Raw genomic sequence first — 23552 nt, 5'->3', positions numbered from 1 at the left:
CTGGACTGTTTAAGAATAATGAAGTGGGTTTTTGTATCAGTGAAAATTTTGTAAATCTTAATTTTAAGTCAACCAGTACACATATATATTTGTGTGTGTGTGTCTGTGTGTATATATACTTTTGCTGTTCTTACCTACTTCAAGTCTTCCTGAGAGCAAGATTAACTCAGTGAATAGTGTTAAAACGTTCATTTCTTTTTGACTTATTTCAATATGTATTTTAGTGAAGATTATGCAAAATATGAAAATGCCAAGTATTTTTTCATTTAAAAATGTGAAAATTGTGTGGTATCTAGCTGAGTGAACACAAAGAAGGAGCTTGGGTTCTTTGAGATTAATATTTCTTTTGAACATAATTCCTTTTCTTGAATGTTATTGCTTAGTTAGTTGGGGGGAATCTTATGGTCTGTTCTTCCAAAGCACTGACTAAGTTACTGACAGTAAGAGTCAGCAAAAATCAAAACTGATGTAGTTTTCCTCATAGAAGCTGGAAGTCACAGTCTACTTCCCTTAAAAGCTTTCCCCACGCAAGCTACCTGATTTTCTGAGTTAACAGCTTAGTCTTACTTTGGTACTCAGACCAATTTCTGTCATGCCTTAGGGCTTACCATCTCCCAGATCATAAATAGAATTCCAGAATTCTTAGCAAATCTCATTATGCCCTAGATCATTTGACTTCTCCACTGAGACACAATCTTGCTTGAGGCCCTGTTAGTATGAAGTATGAAGGTCTTTGAGGAGACAAACATCTGAGTTTGGAGAGAACAAGACAACTAAAATTTGTGGGGAAGATTACCACAAAGGAGGGAAATACACGGAGAAAGAATTCTAGAAATCTGTATCAGTGTAACCCTGAGAATTCTGAGTAGTGATCTTTTATAAATGTAGAATTGAATTTCACAAGGCCAGGTGAAAAACTGCCAAAAAGGAATAATTGACAGAGAACTTTAAGCAAATGAATTCCCAGAGCTTTCACTGTTCTGAAAATCTTCATGGAGTATTCAGTAGGGAGCACAAAGGGTCAAGCTTTAGTAATAGGGAGGAATCACTCTAACCAGTCCTTGAGGCCCATCCTAAAAATTTTTAAAAAACAAGCATCAGTAAAAAAATTTACTTGTTAGACCCACAAGTAAATTAACCTTCAGCTAGAATCAATTTTAACTCCTTCTAAGGTAATAAAATCTAGCACTAAACAAAATGAACATCACAATGTCTGGTAACTAGTTAAAAAGTCACTGGACATGAGAAGAAATAGGAAAATATGACTCATGCTCAGGAGAAAATTTGGTCAATAGAAACCCACCTGGAAATGAGAGATGATAGAATTAAAGACAAGAAGTTCAAAACACTATTAAAAATATAAATATGGGGGCACTTGGCTGTCTTAGTGGGTTAAGCCTCTGACTCTTCATTTCAGCTCATGTCATAATCTCGGTCATGAGATTGAGCCCCATGTCCGGCTCTGCGCTCAGCATGGAGTCTGCTCGAGATTCTCTCTTCCTCTGCCCCTCCCCTCATGTGCGCGTGAGGGCTCTCTCTCTCTCTCTCAAAATATATAAAATCTTTAAAAATATATAGAAATGAAAACTAAGATATCTGAAATAAAAATTCACTAAATGAGACAAATAGCAGATTAGACAGAAGAAAATATCAATGAACTTGAAGGTATAGCGACAGAAAATACACAAAGTGAGAGTCTCAAGAGAAGAGAAAGACTTTGAAACAGTTAAGTGTCAGCAGCTGATGAAACTCTAACAAGCCATTTAACGCTTAATTTGAGTACCAGAATTAGATGGCAGGGGAAGTAGGAAACTGAAAAATTGTGGTAATTTTTCCCCAAAATTTTATGAAAGCAATAGCTACCTCAAAATGTGGTCATGAGTACCAAATGAGAAAATGTGTGCAGAAAACACTTTACTTGCGCTTAGTCAAATGAACATTCTCATTGTTTGTTGTTTATAAATATGTTCCAGGTATTTTGCATTCTTCAAATAAAAGGCATAAAACAGGGACATTTTGTTCAAATTAGTCTTCTATTTAGACACATTATATATGTAATAATGATAATAAAAATTAGAGTAAGAGGAGGAAGAACAAAGAGATAATTATTATTTTGGGATATATTGTGTCTGGTCCTTTAAGTGCTATATACATATTACTCATTCAATCTTCATAGAAACCTTATGGCATAGCCACGATATTATTTTTTGAGTACAAAAAAATGAGGTTGAGAGATATAATCTGTTACCTTATAGAAGAAGATGGTAAACTGGAGATTTAAACCCATATCAGTCTGAAATTCAAAAGCATATAATTATACTGTTTCCCATATTCTAAAAGTTATGAGCATGAATGCCTCTTTAGAATTTATTTTTAACCTACACTGCCAGGTTTAAGAAATGTTCTGATATTTTGTTTTATATCTTTTTCCATATGAACTTTAGGCTTTTCAAAATCATATTCTGTAAATGTAGGTAATTTTCTAGACTCAGAAATCAAGCTGTCATTTATTTACAAGAATAACTGGTTTGCCAAATTGATTCTAGGGCCATTTCTAGAGTCAACAGAGTAATAGTCTGTTTTTACAAGTAAAATGGACTTATTTAATATTTGTGTTAATGTGTGTCTGTCTACACAATTCAAGAAATGAGTTTTACATATGAAGAGTTAAAATTTTAAAAACTTTTTATAAACCTTGTAAACATAGATGCTGTCACCAAATGAAAAGATATACCTAATGAGTAAGGTATCACACTTCCGATGTGCTGTTTAACAAAACCATGAAACAGCAATCTTCCTTAAATTCCAAAATATAAAACTATAAACGCAATATTTAAGTCTAGCATATCTTTCTTGTAGGCCAATTTTCTCACCAAATGTATTGATGATAATGTAGAATATACAGTTGGAGTTGTGTGCTCTTCAGTTTTCATCAGAAATAGAGAAATAGTTTGACTTAATCAAAATTCTTAATGATAATTATAAAATGGTTAAAACCATGTCTTCTAAAGCTAAATCAAATAATTTAGAGACATGTGAAAATAATTTATGATAAAGATAAATTCCAATATTTATTTGAATTTTTTTTCAGTTTTTCCCCTGATAGTGTTTCTAATAGAAAGGGAAAAAATGAAATGTAGTTATAGACTAAAGTAGAAGAGTATGTGAGTCCTCATTTATGTCTGTCTTTGGTATTTTAAAAATTTAATCTCAATTTTCAAAAACTCTATCAAAGTAAGCATTTGCTTAAAGAGTAAGTCCAAACACCTTCTCTTTAAACACCTCACAATTTGGTCATTTTTATAACCTTATTTCCCCCTCACTCCTTTATCCACTCCTTTGTGCCCACTTCACTACGTATGCCAGTTAATCCACTCTTATCTTTCCTAGACCTTTCAAAGAGGTACTTCTCCAACTATTACATGCCAATGAATTACCTGGAAAGTGTGTTAAAATGTATACTCTTGCTCAGTGTGTCCTGGGTGGGGTCTGACAGTCTGCATTTTTTAAAATAATAAGCAATTTTTATTAAGGCATAATTGACATACAACATTAGTTACAAGTATACAACATAATGATTCCAATATTTGTGTACACTGCAAAATGATCACAATAAGTCTAGTTGACACTCAACACCGTATTTTTGCAAGTTTTTTCTTGTGATGAGGACTTTTAAGATTTACTCTCTTACCAATTTTAAATACGTGGTACAGTATTATTACCTATAGTCACCCTGATGTACGTTACATCCTCATGGATAGTCTGTATTTCCAGTGAGTTCCCAGGTACCACACTTGGAGTAGCCAGGTTTTTAGAGTATTGTATGCAATAGGTACTCCTCCTCAGCCGCGAAGACTGTTAGATGTGATCTCCTCGGTGGCCTCTGTGTGGATGCCCATTCCCAGGCTGAATGAGCCTCTCCCATCTTATGCTCACAGAAAATCCTAAATGTGCTACTTCAGTTTTAGACAGTACCTTTTAGATTGTGGTTTCACCAAGAGACAGGCAATCACTGCTAAAGCCAATGCTTGCATTTTATTATTTTATTGCTATTTTATTTTTACCTATGATCTTGGATTTAGCAAGAAATGCTCTGGTAGCACATCTGAAGACTTCCTCAGATAGAGTGTCGGCATATGTGTGAGATAGTCATCTGTATATAAATCTTCCTTGAGAGAATTATTTTATTTCAAAGTGTTCGCACCACTACTAGTTACTAAGTATTATTTACTTCTTTGCCAGCAATAATATGGTTTTTTTCTTTCTTTCTTTCAGGGTTTGAACCTGAAAAGACCGGAGGCAGTACAAGGAGGGAGAGAGGTAAGAAAGTCAAGGGAGCGGAAAAGGGAAGAAGAGAAAGTGCTTACAAGTGTTGCAGTGATATGGTGGGTGATGGTGACTGATGACGAGAATGGTGATGAGAATGTGTGGAGAGGAATTTTGTGTACCTATATCCCATTCACTCTGGGCAAAGCACATTTTGCACATTTATGTAAATGTATTATTTGCGCTAGTTTCTCTGAAACCAGAGGAAGTACTGTTTCTCTGGTTTTAGGCAAAGATCGTTTCTGTTAAAATGGATTTTTGCAGCAGCAGGACCCCGCCGATGGGGCAGCAGGCCTTCTTAAACCAACATCACAAAGCTATATTTAACATGTTTTACTGAGAGATTAGCAAAGTTCCAACAATGCAGACATTTTATGGCATTTGGGATTCTTTGCTCTGCTATCCAAGGCCATTGGCATATGCTAGAGAGTCGGCACGCATTATGTGATAGTGTAAAGTTGCTTTGGTAAGACTAGCAATTTTAAAGCTTTCTCTAATTATTGTTTATCTCAGATGTTTTATAAAGAGGGGAACTTTAAGTAGTATCAAACCCAATACTGAATCATGCCCATTATATGTATTATGATTTTCTAATTCTAATTGAATGCGCAGACCTAACTTCGATTAAAATTCTTTCCATGCTAAAGTGTGTAAATGCTATATTTGTGATTAGGATTGTTGGGGGTGGGGTAGAGTGTGATATTTAATTCTGTAAATCAGTATTTTCTTGTTGCCCAAAAGGTAAGTTTATTTTAAAATGATATTTATTTCATGATTTTTTGGTAAAAGGGAAACTATTTTCTTTTACAAAATGAGACAGTAAATATTACTTACTCCCTCCCCATCTGTGGCCTCTCTTTCTGTAAAAAGAGATTTCTTCTGTATTGAGTTACAAAGTATTTTCCCTTTCTTCCTTTGCTGTTTTAATTTCCAGTTGTGTGTTCTTAGTATTTGGCATTTTAGATCCTAGTAAACTTGTTATTTAGGGCCTCTTTTCTATTGATTTGCTGTTTCCACCCAAAATAATCTATTCCTTTTGAGGGACACATAATAATTGGCTCACATTGGCAGAAGAGCTGGAGAAAGTGAAATGTAGATAAGTCTTCAGATATTTTTCATGTTATAGGAAAGCAAGGTAATAAGGATATGGTCATTTGTAAAGAGAGAGTGGGGGTGGGGGTGTGTAAGGAAGACCTCAGAACCATTTAGTTTTGGGAGGGTAACCACTGTCATCCAGACATGACCAAAATGGATCTACTTAGAGAAAGAACTTAGCTCATCACTTCTACAGTGGAAAGTTCACATCCAGGCAGAACTGCCACAGTTTATCTCTGCTCATTCAGTGCCTTTAAGGAAATGGAATTTGGAGTTACCCAGCTTCTCCCTGTTGTCTCCTAGTCCAATAGTAACTATGTTAAATCCATATGCCCGTATAATGGCATTGCTAAGTGATAGCGAAATTCTTCATTTGTTTTATCAAGCTTTTGTGGCTTTTTATGTTATTTTTAAAAGCCAAATGACTGGTTTTTATTGATAAGAGTTACTGTTAAATTTTATTGCTTTTTCTTTTCATTTTCTCCGACTTTGTTTTTATTAGAAATGCACTTGTGGGTAAAGAACATGTTGATAATGTGTTTTAAATTATTTTTTCTTAAAACTGTTTTATGATTTATGTGAAGGTCAAAATTTTAATGATCTACAATATAATATATACATCTGCATAAAGGGGATAACATTTTTTGGGTCTCTCCCTGAGGTTAGTGGAGTGATTGTGAAGAAGGTAAGTTCATCAGATCAGTGAGAGCCCAGTATTGTCTTTGACACTTGACACTAACAATCCGGAATATAAACTAAATGGTGACTATTAAAATTCAAAACAACCACTTCACTTGATCTCTGTGCAACACTGGATTACATGGGCATATTTCTATTTAACCTAACACTCACCTTAGTTTTCCCCGTGTTTATAAAGCCCTATATATTCTATGGTAAGAGACTTCGGAAGAGTATCAGACAATTAGGTGAAATATGTTGTGAACACTGTTCTGGCAAGTCTCAGGGGTAGGTGATCTATAAACAAAGAGTGTAATGACTATGTTAAAAGCCTCCTGATCTCTCTTGTTTACAAAATGCCACATATCTTTCTGATTCCTATTTACTGTGTTCTATTATGTGTGCTTTACAGTGATGTATAGTATACTTCTGACTATGTTAATTTGAAATGTGTGGATTTAGAAAATTCTTACTCAAAGCCGTCTCTTAGAATTCTTTATCCTAATGCTATTGTGATTGATTAAGATTTAATAGCAATGATTACTTCTTAAGATGAATTGATTTGTCTTAGTTTAAAAGACAGCTTTTCCCACTAGGTGTTGATGGATGTAATACCTAGGGCCTGTTACCAAATATTTATAAGAAGGTTTAAGACATGTTGTTTAAAATGTTCTATTTACTTATTTGAGATAATGACAATGGTTAGAGCATGCATGGAAAATTGAAGCAGGCAGTAATATGCTATTTAGCTAAGTGGTAAATACTATTAAAAAGCTAATTGCTAGACAGGAAGGCCAGATTTAAACATTACGTGCTGTATAAAAATATAAATTAAGAAGCAATTAAAATATAAACTACTTTTCCAAAGGAAATGGAGATGGGCAGCACCTAAATCACTTGTATTATTGTGAAATATTTGAAAATAGATATTAGTTCGATAAAAAAAGTTACATGAGTATTTTTGCATATTTATACATGCACACTGTATATAAATGGAGTGGACTAATCATAATAGTTGTTTGAAAAGGGAGATTAGTGGAATGTTGTACAAAATGTGATTATTTAACCGGGATTTCTACCTGATTGTAAATGAACCTCCTGCCTCCAGTGAGATCTTGTTACTCAGAGAAAAGCCTCAGTGAAAATCATTTTTAAATTTGAGCCTTAAAAGGGAGAAAAATTAAAGAATGAGATAAATGACACTCTAGATTTCAAAATAATTTATCTACCTGGAATATTAGCACAAACATTATTTCATGTGTAGCAAAATACAAATCACCTTTGATTTTTCTTTCCATATATAATTTAGTTAGAATTATTAAACGGATTATTTTAGGCCTAGGTTATTGCTTATGTTAGGAAAACTCAATATTACTTCTCCTAGGTCCAACAGACCTCTGGAGAGAGTTGTTTTTTAACAAAATAAAAGAAGGTAAATATGTGAGCTCTAAGGATTGAACTAAACTTGAAGAAAGTGTATTGTTCTTGGAAATAAGAACAGCAAAGAATAGCAAAAAGTATGGAAGTTCCATTATTCTCTTAAAATCTAATAGTTTATATAATTTTGAAATTATAGAAAATACTTCTTTTGTCGCTTTAGGCATCAAATAACAAATCTTTACTAAGAAATAGGTCTTGATTACCAGTTATCTTTAATATTTTTTTCTGCAGAACTGTCTTCCATTAACATGTTTTCTTTATTGTTCAATATTCAGAATAGACTGAAAGTTTCTACTTTTGTTCAATTTTAGCTATCCCATTCTCGGTTGCTGTAGAGTTTGGTAGAATGAGAAATTCTTTTATATCCTCAGTGATAACACAATTTTGGGAAGGAAATATATATTGGCTAATATTGTATTCTTTTTTGAGATATAAAAGCTGAGATGAAGATAACTCTTCCTTTTATAGCTAGAGTTATTCAGTGTTCAGTGCCTATAGTTTGTTGCTGAGATGTAAGTGATTTACAATTTGATTTTGAGATGAAGAGACCTTTAAGAACTCACTAAAAAATAAAATATTCCCTTTTTTCCCCTTCTCAGAATTGACAGACATTAAAGGAGGTGAAAGGTCTTTGTGTTTACAAATCAATATTTAATTGAAAAAATTACACGAGGCCATAATATTTATTCCTGTTTCAAAAGGTGGTTGAAATGATAAAATGAGTTAATATGTACAAACCTCTTTGCATGGCGCCTGCCACATAGGAAGCACCAAATAAATGGTAACAATTACCATTATTATTTTTCATATTATCTGATCTTCCCGTCATTTATTCTTCTGTCAGAGAGAGAGTGTCATGTTGTTGGAATATTTTGCTCTCTACATGAACTAGCCTACTCCATGGGAATCAAAGATATTCAAGGCCTACCCTGACAAGGATTTTATATTCTAAATTGGTTCTGAGATGACAAATTACAAATAGGACAACAAAATCTACTTGGAATCCATTGTTTAACCTTAGAAATCTTTTTTTTTTGAACCTCAGTAATTCTTAATTTCATATTTTATATCATAGATAAGAGAAAAATGGATATACGTTTTCCACTTAGCATTGTTTGCAGGGAGAAATGCATAAGGCCTGTAAGTTTTAGAAGCTATTTTTCATATCCCCTCTATTTTCTGAGTGAAAATCCCAATTTGAAGGTCTCTTCTATGGTTGTAGACTGTTGACATTCCAAGAGACTATCCAAAAGAAACCTGTTGATTAAGCATAACTAAACTTACTAGATCCACTTCAGTAAGAAAGAAAACATCCTTAGCAGTACCTCAGATGAATAAAAAAATCAAAAAGAGGTACACGCCATTTAATTTTTTTCACTTTCTTTTGGATATATTTGATAAGCTAGATTAGATATTTCTTGAGTATGTGACAGTGACAAAACAGTATTTCCCAAGAGAAGCAGGAAAAAAATAGTGGGAGGAAAGGAGAGAAGTGAGAGGAAGCCAGCTTCTGCAGGCATGAAATGAAGGTTCCCCAAATTGACTCTGTAATTTCACATTGTACTGGATGGAATTATGCCAGTTAGAAACATGCATGAGTTAAAATATCAAGTAATCAGGAATTTGACCTAGAGGGCCAAATAGATTGAGAAGACCACATGAAAATTTTGCCAGGGCAACTTCCTGTCTTAAGAACCTGGCCTAAGCCCAGAAGGGGAACCTAACAAACCCTCTAACTCTAAGCAAAATTAAGCTAAGTAGAACCAACAAAGACAAGACTGAGAAAGTCCTTATAAAATTTGGAAAGGATACTCAAGAGTTTTGTCTAAAGGAAAGCAGTATGTCAAAACCTTCTAAACTCATGAATGCTTGTAGCTAGACCTCTTCTTATTGACTCACAATGGAAAGTCATGAAAACAAACTACAAGTAGTGCTGTAAGTACAACAGCTAGTGTTTTCATTTAGGGTAAGGCCTTTCAAATTTGATTAGATAAGCAAAGGATTACGAAAAAACATTCTCATTTCTAGGAGGCAGAAACTGTGTTTGGGAGGTTGACAACAAGAACTTAAAGGTTAGACACAATGCAGGGTTTACCTCATTGTTGCTGAGAGACTTCGGTGGCCTCGGAGGATCATGTCTCAAGGAGAGGAGGTTAAGTCAGGTTGCACGGGGATTTCAAAGAGACTGCTATAATTTTTGACTCTTGACCTACCAAAACACCACAAAGAAACAAATCTTTTGATCAAGCAAAACTGTTAGTCTACTGCAATTAAAAAGAACACTACATTGACAGAGTTTTACTTGGTCTCTAACTAGGGAAATTAGGAGGTTATGGAGAATGGGGAATGTGGAGGATATTTAAAAAGCGGTAAGGTCCAGGCAGGATGATTTAAAGGCAAGTCTTGGGGCGCCTGGGTGGCTCAGTTGTTAAGCGTCTGCCTTTGGCACAGGTCATGGTCCCAGGGTCCTGGGATCGAGCCCTGCCTCGGGCTCCCGGCTCAGCGGGAAGCCTGCTTCTCCCTTTCCCTCTGCCTGCAGCCTGCCTACTTGTGCTCTCTCTCTGTCAAATAAATAAATAAAATCTTAAAAAAAATAAAAATAAATAAATAAAGGCAAGTCTTATAAAACAATGTAACAGGTAAAGACTAGGCAGAGTTTATGACATGATAGCTTTGCATCGATGTGCACAATAGGTAAAGTAAATGAAGGTTCTGATTTCAGGGTTCATGAATGCAACATATTTTTTTTGTTAAATGCAACGTATTTTCTTTGTTTATGAGTCTTTGTTTTCAAAAATATTTGGATATTTGTAAAGATTTATAATTTTAAAGTGGTTTTTACAAAGAGATGAGGACTAAGGAGGATTATAGTCCAAGGATTTTGACTTTCTAATTAATATAAATTTAGATACCTGTTTTTATAAGGAAGATACATTGTTTTTAGACTCAGTTAAATCCTGGGGATATCTTCAGTTGAAAAGATAAAAACAAGTTATGGTTTTATTCCACTGCCTTATGTATTTTTTTGAAAGTATATTCTTAAACACAGGGATTTTTTTTGTATTGTTGTTTTTATTTTGTATGTAAGTGAATCTGCAGTTATTTCTTGACCTTTGCTTATGTCAGCTGATACAAAAGAAATATTCTACTCCAGATGGTCTAATTAAGTCAGCCTGCTTTCATCAGGGAAGTATTTATTCATATATAAATGAAGAGATCACTTATGATTCCTTTCTTAGTTTCAAATAGAAGCCAGTTGCCACCTCAAAAATATACAGAAGAAAATAAACATTTTTTATACTTAATCGTAACTTAGAGAATATCTTTTCCATTTTGATTTATATTTTCATGTAGAACAAATAATCCCCACATAAATGTCCAATTGCTTTTGCTGACTAATGTATTAAAATCCTATAAACCTACAAGAACCCACTGCTTCTCTTCTCTGGATAACTGCATGGCCTTCCTTTTCTCTACTTGGAAGGAGATCGCAAAATCTCTTCCCATTCTTTGGTCGTCCCTTCAGGTGAGGACTGTTATTTGACATTATGTCTACTTTCTGATTACATCGTGTGCTGAAATCTGTCACTTTAACACAGTTCTCTGGACATCGATACTCAGCTTAATGGAATGGAGCACTCCTGATCAGTTCCGCTGTTGTCCTTTAATTATATCACAGGACCTCCCTCAGTCCTTAATCTGTGACCACCACATTGTTACTTAGTATGTAATCTAAAATTTTTAAGTAAGATTACCTAATAACAGAATCATATATTTAGGATTCTTTAGCTTCTGAGAAACATTGTACTGTCAAAATATTATATGAACAGTTGTTTTAATTAGGTGAAAAATGTAAAGAGTAGAGAATTTCAGACTCATGCAAATGACATTTGTGTTCAAAATAATAGCTTTAAAATTGCTATGACACACTCTATTAGTTTGTTAAGGCCACTAGAGCAAAGTAGCATAGACTAGGTAGCTTTGACAATAGAAACTTTCTCACAGATTCAGAGCTAGAAGTCCAAGATCAAGGTGTTGGCAGATTTGGATTCTTCTGAGACTTCTCTCCTTGGCTTGCAAATGGCATGGTCCTTATATGGTTTTTCCTCGGGGGGTTCACATACCCCACTGTTTTTTGTGGGTGCTTAAATTTCCTCTTATAAAGACACTAATCATATTGGTTTAGGCCAACCCTAATGGCCTCATGTTACCTTAATCACCTCCATAATGGCCTGTCTTCAAATAGTCACATCGCTGATGATAAACTCATGATCTGGATATTCTCCTTAACACTGTGGTGGTAAGGGAAGATATACGCTAAGTGACTCTTTTGGAATGGAGGGTGAGCCACCATTTTCATTTTCTTGCATTATTTTTCAATCATTAAGAGTTGGGTTAGGAAATTATAAATGTATCTGCAACAAGCAGTTTGTGCAATTTTCCTCTTGACTGGGGCTGTCCTCTTACTTAGTTCCTGATCATCATTGCAAAGTTATCTTCTCAATTGTCCCTCTTCTCTAAATCTATTACATCTGGAGTTGGGAGGGGGGCTTATCTTTCACTGATTAAAAATAATATATCCTGTAAGGGGAGACAAATGTTGGCAATATAGTAAATTAAAAGTTTTCTATCCAGATATTACTGATTCAATGTATATCTGATCCATTGTATTTCTTAAACCAAATCGTTGCTGATATGTGAATGCTGAACATTAGCATGACCTGTACTTCTCTTTTATAAGCTAAAAGGAGGGGGGTTAGACAATATTCTGCCTGGGAAAATTCGCAATACACTTGCTTGTTCATTTCTGCACAGCCTTAGGGGTAGACAATCACAAATAGGACCTAGAGGAATATCCTCCAAAACAGTTGAGAGAAAGTAAAGGCTTATGGGAGTTTGTATTCTTATTTGTAGGTACTCAAAAATATTAGATTCAAAATGAGTAAATCAATAATATTTAGAAATTTTAAATCAAATCATGAGTATTGTCCTATGCTTGGTTACGTAAAAATCACTTGAAATACAGATTTATTATCACTTGAAATACAGAATTATTTATTCAAGTAAAAATCACTTGAAATACTGAGCACCTGGGTGGCTCAGTGAGCTAAGCATCTTGCCTTCAGCTCAGGTCAAGATTCTGGGGTCTTGGAATCGAGCCCCATGTCAGGCTCCCTGCTCAGTGAGAAGTATGCTTCTCCCTCTCCCTCTTCCACTCGTCCTGCTTATGCATGTGTGTTCTCTCTCTCCCTTTCAAATAAAATATTAAAAAAAAATACAGATTTACTTAATATTCTAGCAGTCTGAATTCTAGAAATTAAACATATTTGTTGAAGCACATGGAGTCAATTTTAACATTCTGTATACACTGTATATAACCTTTTGGCTACCTTTTACCAAAAATGGAAAAATGGTTTATTTTGTCTTCCTTGCTTCCAGTTGTGGCCTACCAAAGATGTTTTTGCTTTCTCCTCTAACCAGTTATATTCAGTAACGTATTTGCTCTAGTTTACTCTCTGGAAGTAAAGGTCACAAGGAATGCTGAGAGTAAGTGACACCAAGTACAAAAATGCCAAAAGTGGACAGAGGTCAAAAGCATCAGGGAAAGCAAATAATCTTCCAAATTTGCCTTGAAAAAGATATTACTAAACTTAATAAATAACTTTTGATGAAATAAAGCAGGTGAGAGCCATGCTGAAAATAGTTCAAGAGTTGGCAGCAAGGAAAGGAATGTGAAAAGCATTTAAAAGAACAGTAAGTGATGCCTGGAGAACATAGTAACTTTAGTATTCATTTCCAGAGAATGGAGTAATTCATAGATGCTCTTGTATAGAACTCAGACAATTTGAGATCAAAGAAAACTGCAAACAGCTTAGATGTTAATGGAGTTTCAATAGGATCATAAAATAATTTATAAGAATTTTATATATATTTTGTAGACAAAGACATCTATGGCACAAAAATTCATTAAATTTTCTCTAAACAAGAAATGACTATATAATAAGAGGCAGTGTAGGAGAGTAGGCTTTTTAGAGAACACATATTTTAGAGCTTCCAATACCAGTCCTGCCCTTTGTCAGCAATGTGATGTTGAGCAACTTGCATAACCTTCCTGTATGTCAGTTTCTTCATTTTAAAATTAAAATTTGTAGCTGTAACTTACCTCGTGGAATTGTTATGCATAAAGAAAATAAGACTGCAATATGAAAAATAATGAACTCAATGTCTGGTGCCAATAAAAATACCCAATATGGAAGTTTTTTTAATACTGTTGTTGTTTGTTATTGTCACTGTTACTTTGAATTAATGACAGTAGACATTCCACTGAGTATAAAGCCACTTACTCAGCACCACATCTCAGGTGGAATGTTACCTATTCAAGGAAAGACTTCTCAGGGATTCCTACTTGCAAAAGCTGTACTTGATTCATAGTTCTGTTACGTTATGTTTATCATATTACATTGTGACTCTTTTTGTCTCTCCACCAGTCTGTCAGATAGAGTTCCTAGAGAACAGGGTATTATTCAGCTTGCACTTATAAAACTTTGTATCATTCCGGGGATATAGTAAAGCACCCAATAAATATTTGTTGAGTTGAATATTGTTCCTTTTTAGAATCACTGATAGTTGGGTTTAGAACATCTATGCTAGTTCCTTTCTATATTGATCACTCATTTATTCCTTTTGATTTACATGTATTTAATTTATATAGTTTGGTTTCATTTATAAATATTAAGGTAAAATTAATAAGTATATTATATTTCATTTATTCCCATTATATTCTACTTAAAGAAATAGATACTGATAATGGTTGATGACAGCTTAGGTGAATTGGAGGTATAGAAATTTGAAATTGTGAGAAAAATAAATATTTATAAAGCTTCAATTGTGGGGAAATTTTTAATATAGTTGACTTTTTTTTTAAATTTGCGAAGTTTCATAATTTCAAAGCTGTTGATCCAAGTGAGTTTTAAAGTATGTTTAATGCTCTTGTATGGTGGGGCTAATTCAGGTATTTAAATTATCCATTCTCCTTTGTCAGGATTACATTATGCAAGGTCTTCAGGCACTCATCCTTTTCATCTAATATGACCATCCTGAACTGTAATTCCCTTTTGTAACAGTAAGGCTGATTCAGGTGCAGAGAGGATTAACTGGTTGCCAAAAGTTAAATAATGCATACAAATTCAGTATAGATTTTGAAATGACATGGTTAAATGGTATTTAATCTGTAATAATTAAGGAAGGATGCTCTGTAAAATGATACATGAAGTGATATATGAATGTGAATAACAAGAGATTGAGATTAGCATGGAGAAAATACTAGTCTTGGGGCAATAAAATTAATTGACAGAATGGTTATTTTTAAAATAATTTTTACTAATGTGATAAGAAATTAAAAAGTAAGAAAATAATTTGAATTTTAAAAATAAAATAGAGTTTATATATATTTTAGGGAGCTACAAATTTGTAGGTATTTAACTGACAAAATAGCATGAATAATTCTTTTTCAGCCTGACAGCACTGCAAGTGTAAGTTAATACCCTAAATTCGTGAGGTAGTCTGTAAAAGGAAAACATTAAATCTGCTGGGCTCTTTTCCCAGAAAATCAGTGAAGCAAGAACTACACGTATCAGGATAGAGGAAAAAAAGAAAGAAAAAAGATGACAGTAAAACAAAACAAACAAAAAAAAAAAGGAAAGAAAACTAGATGGTCAGATTTAATGGGATAAGTAGAAAAGCTGTACATTTTATATGCAGTCAAATAAAATTTCCCCTAACTTAGGAAGGACTACACTCAAAGCATAGACCAGAGTTTTCAGTTATGAGAGGAAAATTCAAATACAACTTATTTCATGAAACTGTGAGGAAAGAACTTTATAACTATGCTTTTAAACCTTAAGTTGAGCTGAAATATATTTTGAAAAGTTATGTTCTGGTATAACTGAAATAAATACTCTTATCACCAACTTACTTCCAAATCCATTTGGTAGTCTAAGCATGTGTCTATAACTTACTAAGAGATTGTTCTGAACAAATTAAGGGTGAATCCAATTCCTATTTGGGGCCTACTTATTAAATTATGATGTTCCTTAAAATCCTGATCCTGTCTCTTAGCCCTCCCTTCCTCGTGACATGTTTTCCCTAAGTAACCACATTCACTCTTGGTGGCTGTAGCATGGACTATTTGCTGATGGTTCCTACGTCTCTATCTCCAGCTCAAGTCTCTCTCCAGACCTGTGTGGGTCTGTTCACTTATTGGACATTTTTACCTAAATATTCTTTAAGTTTATAGATATGTACAAACACAATGAATTCATCATTATCTTTGTTCTTCCCTCTCCCATAAGCTAGTTCCTTATGCTCTGTTTCCTTGGCACTTAATTACATGATTTCTTGACAATCTCCCGTCCCAGGAAATAGAGAACCAACCTCATTTCTTCTTTCTCCTTAATGTCCCACATCCTCAAGGTCATTATGCAGTCTCCGCTCTACTGCAGATATCTCTTTCAGTTATATTTTCTCATGTCTAGCCCATTTGCATCGAAGGACTTTGGATCTTCATCACCTCTCAAGGGAAATACTCTAATAACCTCTTAACTGGTTTTCTAGCTTCTATGTTTTCCATTTTATGCTCCACACTGTTGCCTGAATATAATTATGAGACTTCCTTGCTAAAGAATGTTACTATTTTCCTGTCACACAATGATAAGGGCTAAACTCCTTAGCACATAAACCAAGTCTTAGCCTTAACTTACTATTTTGGAAATCTCCAAATTTCCACCATTTCTTCTTCAATACAATACAATACCCAATACAAATGGTATCTCCTTTGGCGAACTGAGTTACCCATTCTATAGTATATTTGCACTTTTTCTTATTGCTATGGTAGAAATAATTACATTTTGTATAGTAATTGGCTAGCATATGCATGATCTGCTAAAGCCAGAGCTTCTATAAAGTAGGTGTTGTCTTTTACATCTTTGAAATCCTCAGAACTTGACTTAAGAGCCTGGAATACAGGAGATATTTAATAAGCATTCGCTGATGGAATGAATGCATGATGAGTTGAAGACAGGAAATTACAAGGGTGACCTTCTTGAGTTTTGCAAGAGTTACCACTAGATGTCACTAGCATATTTCCAATAGCAATTTCTGAGGCAAGGAGACCTAACATTTATTAAGCACCTACTATGTGGCAGTCCCTTTCTAATAATTCTGAGAAGTAGGTGTTTTCATTACAAATTTACCTTGGAAACAGATGCTTAGAATGATGAAAAGAGTATACAGCTAGTATTAGGTACAGGTGGGATTAAAATCTATCTTTATTGACAAATTAAGCTATTACTGGGCTAGATACTTCTTAAGACCCTTTAAGTTAAAAGGCAGTGACTTTGCTTCACTAATAAGCTTTTCCTGAATATAAAACAATCATTCAGAAAAATCTTTTTAAATCAAATGTAAAGATACAGGTTTTGAACAGTTACAGGTAGATTTCTAATATATTACTATTTTTTCCAAGTAGCATTTGAAAATTGAAAAATACTGTATAAAACCTCATTTCTTATTTTAGTTCTATAGGAAGAACAGAAAAAAAATTTGTAATTTGTATCATCCTTATTTAGTTTCCAGAAAAATTCAATGGCCCCTTTTTATTATCTATATTTTTAAATCTTGCCATCTATGATATTTCAAAATATAGGCCAAAAATCTGTTACAAATTATTTTAGAGTTACATGGTTTTAAATTTTATTAGGTATCACATAGCAAAACACTAGCATTATAAAATCCCAATAAATATTTGATTTTCCTCTTGATATACCCAGTAATCGATATTTTCTTCTAAACATTATTACTATGCTAAAGAAAGATGCATGCAACTATATGCATGAGTATGTATGTATTTAAAAGTACAAATTAGGGGGTGTCTGGGTGGCTCAGTCAGTTAAGCATCTGCCTTTGGCTCAGGTCATGATCCTGGAGTCCTGGAATGGAGCCAGTATTGGGCTCCCTGCTCAGCGGGAAGTCTGCTTCTCCCTCTCCCTCTGCCTCTCCCCGTGCACTCTTTCTCACTCCCTCACTCTCTCTCTCTCAAATAAATGAATAAAACCTTTTAAAAAATAAATAAAACTACAAATGAGAAAATGTTAATTAACAATATATCTGTTTCTCTTCTTATTTGTAGTAATCTGTTTATGATAGAAGTAACAATTGCAGTTATAGCGAATAACCTTAAAGTTTCTTTTAAACTGGCTAACTTCATAGAAAACGACAGCATTGAGTAGAAAATAAACTTTTATGGATAAATACCTTTTTAAACATCTCCAAAGAATGCCTTCTGTTTCCATGAACAAAAGCTTCATTCATAATTATATTCCAGTGTTCTTTCTGTTTTGCATAATATTGCAGCTTTCTCATTGATGTAAGTGTTAGACTATGTCATTTTGAAGATGAACATTATGATTAACTCTTTCCAATAGTTTTTTGTAGAAGATGTTTTCTGTAGTGAAATTCAGGTAAATTGTTCAAATTTAGAAACTTTGATAGCATAGCCTCATTTCCTCCACAGGCAGTCTAGGTAAGGAAAATATGCTTTAGGATTCTCAGTGACTGTGCCAGTCAGTGTTTAAAAGATAACTTAAATTTCCTTCTTCAAAAAAGATGGAAAGAAGTGAATTATTGAAGTTGTAATCTGCAGTTTTGATAGTCATGTATAAAAGGGGACAGATGTTCTTTTCTGCTAAATCATTCCCATAATACACTTACTCTGTATTCAGAGATGAATATGCTTACTGCCAAGCCTTGGCTGAAGGTTTCAGGGAAACATTGATTAAACTCCATTGGAGAATAAAGTAGAGGAGAAAATTAGTCATTCAGAATGTAGTGTTGTGCCGTTCCACCTTTTCTTAGCCTTTTCCGTCCTACAAACTTTGACTCATGGTAGTAAGCTTAAAATGAACCATTATTTTAAACATATTCTCAATCAAAATTTGTAATATAGTGGCCAATATCAAATCCATGAGAACATCCATTTTTCACTCATATTTATGGAATTTTCATTGCCTCTAACTATATTTTTGAGATGTTAAAAAGAATAAAATAATAGTTAATGAACAAATTCAAAATACAGTTTCTATAATCAAAATAAATGGTTAAGTCAGTTTTTCAAACTGAAGGTAACTCTAGATTGCTGGCTAATAAGTCATTTGAACTGATTATGAATAAATAGAAAAAAACAACAACTTTATGAATATTTGCTATTACACAGATTACTAGGACTGTCTTCAAAGTTTATAGAGATACATAAATTAATAGTTAATTGGTATATGGTAGGTGGGTGGATGAATAGATGTGTTCATACATGGGGCATATTGTGTAATTTACATTTGTAAATATGTGTGTATAGCATATTTTTTTTTTAAGATTTTATTTATTTGACAGAGAGAGAGACACAGTGAGAGAGGCAACACAAGCAGGGGGGAGTGGGAGAGGGAGAAGCAGGCTTCCCGTTGAGCAGGGAGCCCGATGTGGGGCTCGATCCCAGGACCCTGGGATCATGACCTGAGCCGAAGGCAGATGCTTAACGGCTGAGCCACCCAGGCGCTCCTGTATAGCATATTTTTAAAAAATTTCTAGTTAGTATATGATGAAAAAATTAATTAAGAGGATATGTTAGGGACTGGGAAAATTTAGAAAAGTAGAGAGTTTCCAAACTTAATAATGTTTTAAATTTTCTGGTTTCACCTCCATAATTTCAAAGATTTTAAATAAAACGGACTTGTACAAGTGAACTTACATGATGACTAAAGCAATTTAAATATGGACTTAATATAAGGCATATTAATTATAAGAAATATATTGAAATGGGGAAGGTATTTACATGATTTAATAACTATTTGCATCATAATGACTTGCGTATAATATTCAGGGTTCAATGGCAATACCAGTTTTCATCTTTTAATTCAGGATTTACTAAATTCTTGTTATAATCAAAGAACTCTAAGTTAAATAAATTTTGAACATGATACTTTATTACAGTGAAGTACAGTTGAAGCAAAATTTGGCTTTGGCTTGGAGGTAATTGCATGAGGCATAGATTTCAGAAGAGACAGAGTTCCTCTATGTGATTATCTACTTATTCTTATGTCGAAACATGGTGATGATGAAAATTGAAAGACAGTGAGGGCAGGGTTAATATGAAAAATGATTTGACACATCTTAGAAACAAATTCAGTGTTATTTGAAAGGAAGAAACAAAGGTGATTTCATGGTTTTAGGTCGGTCTAACAGGGCCAACCAACTATGTGGCAAATGTAAGGAAGCTCAGAGGAAAGCTAAACTATGGGATGATAGTTTAGTTTTAAAATTTATTTATTTATTTTTTTTAAGATAAAGTGAGTATTTATACTCACTGCTTAGTTAATGAGAGGAATCTGTCAGGAGACAGAATAATTTGGGGGACAATGCTAGATGTCATCTCTCTCTGTGGATAGTTGAATCCAGGAGGGAAATTGAGATCTTCCAGGTGTAGAGAAAAATAACAGATCATCCAGGTTGATTAGGGAGAGAAATCTGAGATAGAGATGAAAAATTACAATCAAAAACAAACAAACAAATATCAGGATGGTGTAGTGATCAGGGGTAAAGTTTGAAGAGGAAAGAATGAGTACCTCAGAAACATCTGCTTGCTTTTTTGTATTCTAAATAGATAAATCTCTCTGCCCCTCCTTCTCTTCCCACATATTCTGACTTGGGCCATTCAGAAATGGGTGTTTTATAATAAAAGTGTTGATGTTGTAATTTGAATATTTGGTCCTTTTAAACTAAATTCTGCATATGTAGTATATAAAGTGTTTACTAACATCTTTTGTCCTCCTGTGGAGACTTTAAACGTCTTTCCTTACCTCCACCCTCCCCCCACCCTGGAGATTTATATTATCATTGAGCTCAGTAATGCAAATTATTACTTGAACCTTTTTCCCGCTATTACCAATTTGATGATTGGTTTCATGATAGCAAAATAATAATGAAAAATGATTTATTTTGGGCGCCTGGGTGGCTCAGTTGGTTAAGCGACTGCCTTTGGCTCAGGTCATGATCCCGGAGTCCTGAGATCGAGTCCCGCATCGGGCTCCCGGCTCAGCGGGGAGCCTGCTTCTCCCTCTGACCCTCTCCCTTCTCATGCTGTTTCTCTCTTGCTCGCTCTCTAATAAATAAATAAAATCTTAAAAAAAAGAAAGAAAAATGATTTATTTTTGTTTCTAGTCCACATTCCTGAATATTAATAACATTATTAATATAGATCAAAGATTTGTCAATGTTCTGACACTTCCAACAAAGTCTACTATTAAGAATCCATCTGCTGTGTCAGCTGAAGAAGTTGTTAGCTAAGAGAAAAGTTATTTTCTCCTTTTTATAGTAGAAGGGTATGGCTATTAATTAGTTTTATCATTTAATGATAGGTGACACAGCATATGAATAAACTGAAGATATTTCATGTGGGTTATGTGCTAACTCTACATTAATTGAGTGAAAATTTCTTTCCCTCATTTTCAGAATATACATTATTAATTTTAGTATCTAATCATAAATAATGGATTTTGAGCCAAAGTATATTTACTCATTTATTCAACTTTTAGGTAAATTTATACCAAGATTTTTAAAATACAATCTTTAAAAAGGAAAGTTGTTTGTTTGTTTTAAGATTTTATTTATTTATTTGAGAGAGAGACATAGCGAGAGAGAGCACACGCAAGAGGGTGGGGGTGAAGAGGGATGCAGAGCTAGATCCCAGGACCCTGGGATCATGACCTGAACCGAAGGCAGATGGCTTAACTGACTGAGCCACCTAGGCACCCCGAAAGTTTTTTTTTTAGTAGTTAATTAATGCTAACAATATAGTTACTTTTAATTATTGAGAAAATTTTAGCTATAGTATCTATTTGCTTTTTCATAGTTTCTTCCCCAAAGCTATCACTTATGTTAGATATTTTTAAGAATTTTAACTTTTTGGGCAAAAATAAAGTCTCTCAAAAAAGAAACTATGTGCAGTTCACTTTTAGGTCACAAAACTAACATCTAGAGGAGATCAAAGTAACTGAATGAGTAACCAAAGTCTTTTTTTTCCCCCACATTTTGCACTCTGAAGGGTAACATAACCCACAAGTGTTTTATTTTCTCTTACACTCTTTTAGGATAGAATGTAGACTTGTTACATACATTATATTTATATTGTATCTGGTAAAAGCAGATATATTTGAAATGTGAAATGTTTCCAAACTTACTTTTAGTTAAAACTAAAATACATGTATAATTTTTTCTGATTGATATTTATTTAAAGCTATAATAAAAATAAAACTCTTTACTTTTATTCTTAGCCTTTTATAATCTCTTGTATCCCTGTTTTTTTTGGTCACTCATTTAAATATGGAGTATTCTTTTTCTCAGAACTATTGGAGAATCTTATCTGGAAAATAATTAAGATTATGCCACCTAAAATAATTACTATTTGATTTGTTTTGATACCCACAAATAGATCATTTATTTCATCATGATTCACCATATATATAATGTTATTACTCCAAATCATTTTATGTGTAAAAAGTCATTTTAGGCAGAAGATTTTCTCTAATTTCAGAAAGAATGAAGAAAAAATTACTTGTGTGGTTTGTTTCTCTCCACAAATTTTTGATGTTATTTGTAACATTTTTAAAACATCCCATTTTAGTATTTGGAGTGGAATTTGGATTCTGAGGGACTAATCCTGATTCAGGAATATATGCATGTTTTAAAACTCGTTATAACATATGAGTTCTAATTGGTTGAAATTTGGATTCAAAAGTCAAAAGTGAATACTAATGGATCCCTGGAGACTGAGTCTCAACCTGATTTCTGTCAACTTTACAGACTTATAGTTACAGAAAATTGTTGACTGAATTTTAGATAATTGACTATGGACACTCATTTGTTGAGCTTAATGGTCAACATTTCTTTGAAGGTAGATAATTCGTTACTAGTGTATATTTCAGGAATTTAATGTTTTATTTTTTCAGACACTTCCACATATTTTGCTGCTCAGTAATGTACAACAATATGCAAATGTCAACCATATTTTCTCTTATTTAAAGATGATTCTCAAAAGATTCCTATTTTTAAAATGACACAAGCAAAACTAGAAGGAGAAACCATATCAAATATAATCTGGAGCAAGTGATAAACATGACCCATCACTGTGTAAATATGAATGATATTCCTTTGGGAGAGTTTTTTGCTCTTATTCCAAAGAGATAACCATACCTTTAACTCATTACCAGGAAGGTCAAAGACAAATAATATTTTTTCTCTGTGTCAGACCCTGACTTAGCATATATATTAGGAAAAAGAGCATATATAAAAGGATTAAGATCTGACCACATTATCCTTCTCCCCAAGGGGCACATACTCACCAAATACAGGCCTGATCTGGACATGTGAGAAAATTTTAACTTGAAGGAAGACTGTAGTATTCATTACCATCTTAGAACGGACAATTTTAATATTTAAAAAAAACTAAATGTGAGCAGAAAAGGAGACAAACCACAAGAGACTCTTAATCTCAGGAAACAAGTTGAGGGTTGCTGGAGTAGAGGGGGGTGGGAGGGATAGGGTGGGTGGGTGATGGACATGGGGGAGGGTATGTGCTATGGTGAGTGCTGTGAATTGTGTAAGACTGATGAATCACAGACCTGTACCTCTGAAACAAATAATACATTATGTTAATTATAAATAATAAATAAATAATAAATAAATACATAAATACATAAGAGCAGAAAATTCTTGAGACCTGGCTAAACTCTCATACAGGGCAGGCAGCTTCTCCACTGAATTAATATTAGCAGAAGAGTGGGATCAAATTATAGTTGGGCCTTTATTATGATATAATTATGCTTGTTAAATGCTATCTTTTTAGTAAAAGCAAGTATATTTTATTTTAGCTATTTTACTATATCTATGCCAGTGAATACATCCATGCA

At 33.6% G+C, this 23552-nt stretch overlaps 1 protein-coding gene across 1 annotated transcript in view; it reads left to right on the top strand.

Moving 5' to 3' along the window:
* The window catches only part of CCSER1 (coiled-coil serine rich protein 1), a 1210854-nt gene that overhangs the window by 750557 nt on the left and 436745 nt on the right, over window positions 1-23552 (top strand). Inside the window, exon 10 of the mRNA XM_035004506.1 lies at window positions 4276-4320. Coding sequence (XP_034860397.1) covers window positions 4276-4320 — 45 coding nt within the window. The remainder of the gene's footprint in view (window positions 1-4275; window positions 4321-23552) is intronic.

This window comes from Mirounga leonina, unplaced genomic scaffold, assembly GCF_011800145.1.
Source record: "Mirounga leonina isolate KUSES-001 unplaced genomic scaffold, KU_Mleo_1.0 Mir_129, whole genome shotgun sequence".
Taxonomy (NCBI): Eukaryota; Metazoa; Chordata; class Mammalia; order Carnivora; family Phocidae; genus Mirounga; species Mirounga leonina.
The sequence above is the reverse complement of the archived record's forward strand: the minus strand, read 5'-3'. Positions and strand labels throughout refer to the sequence as shown.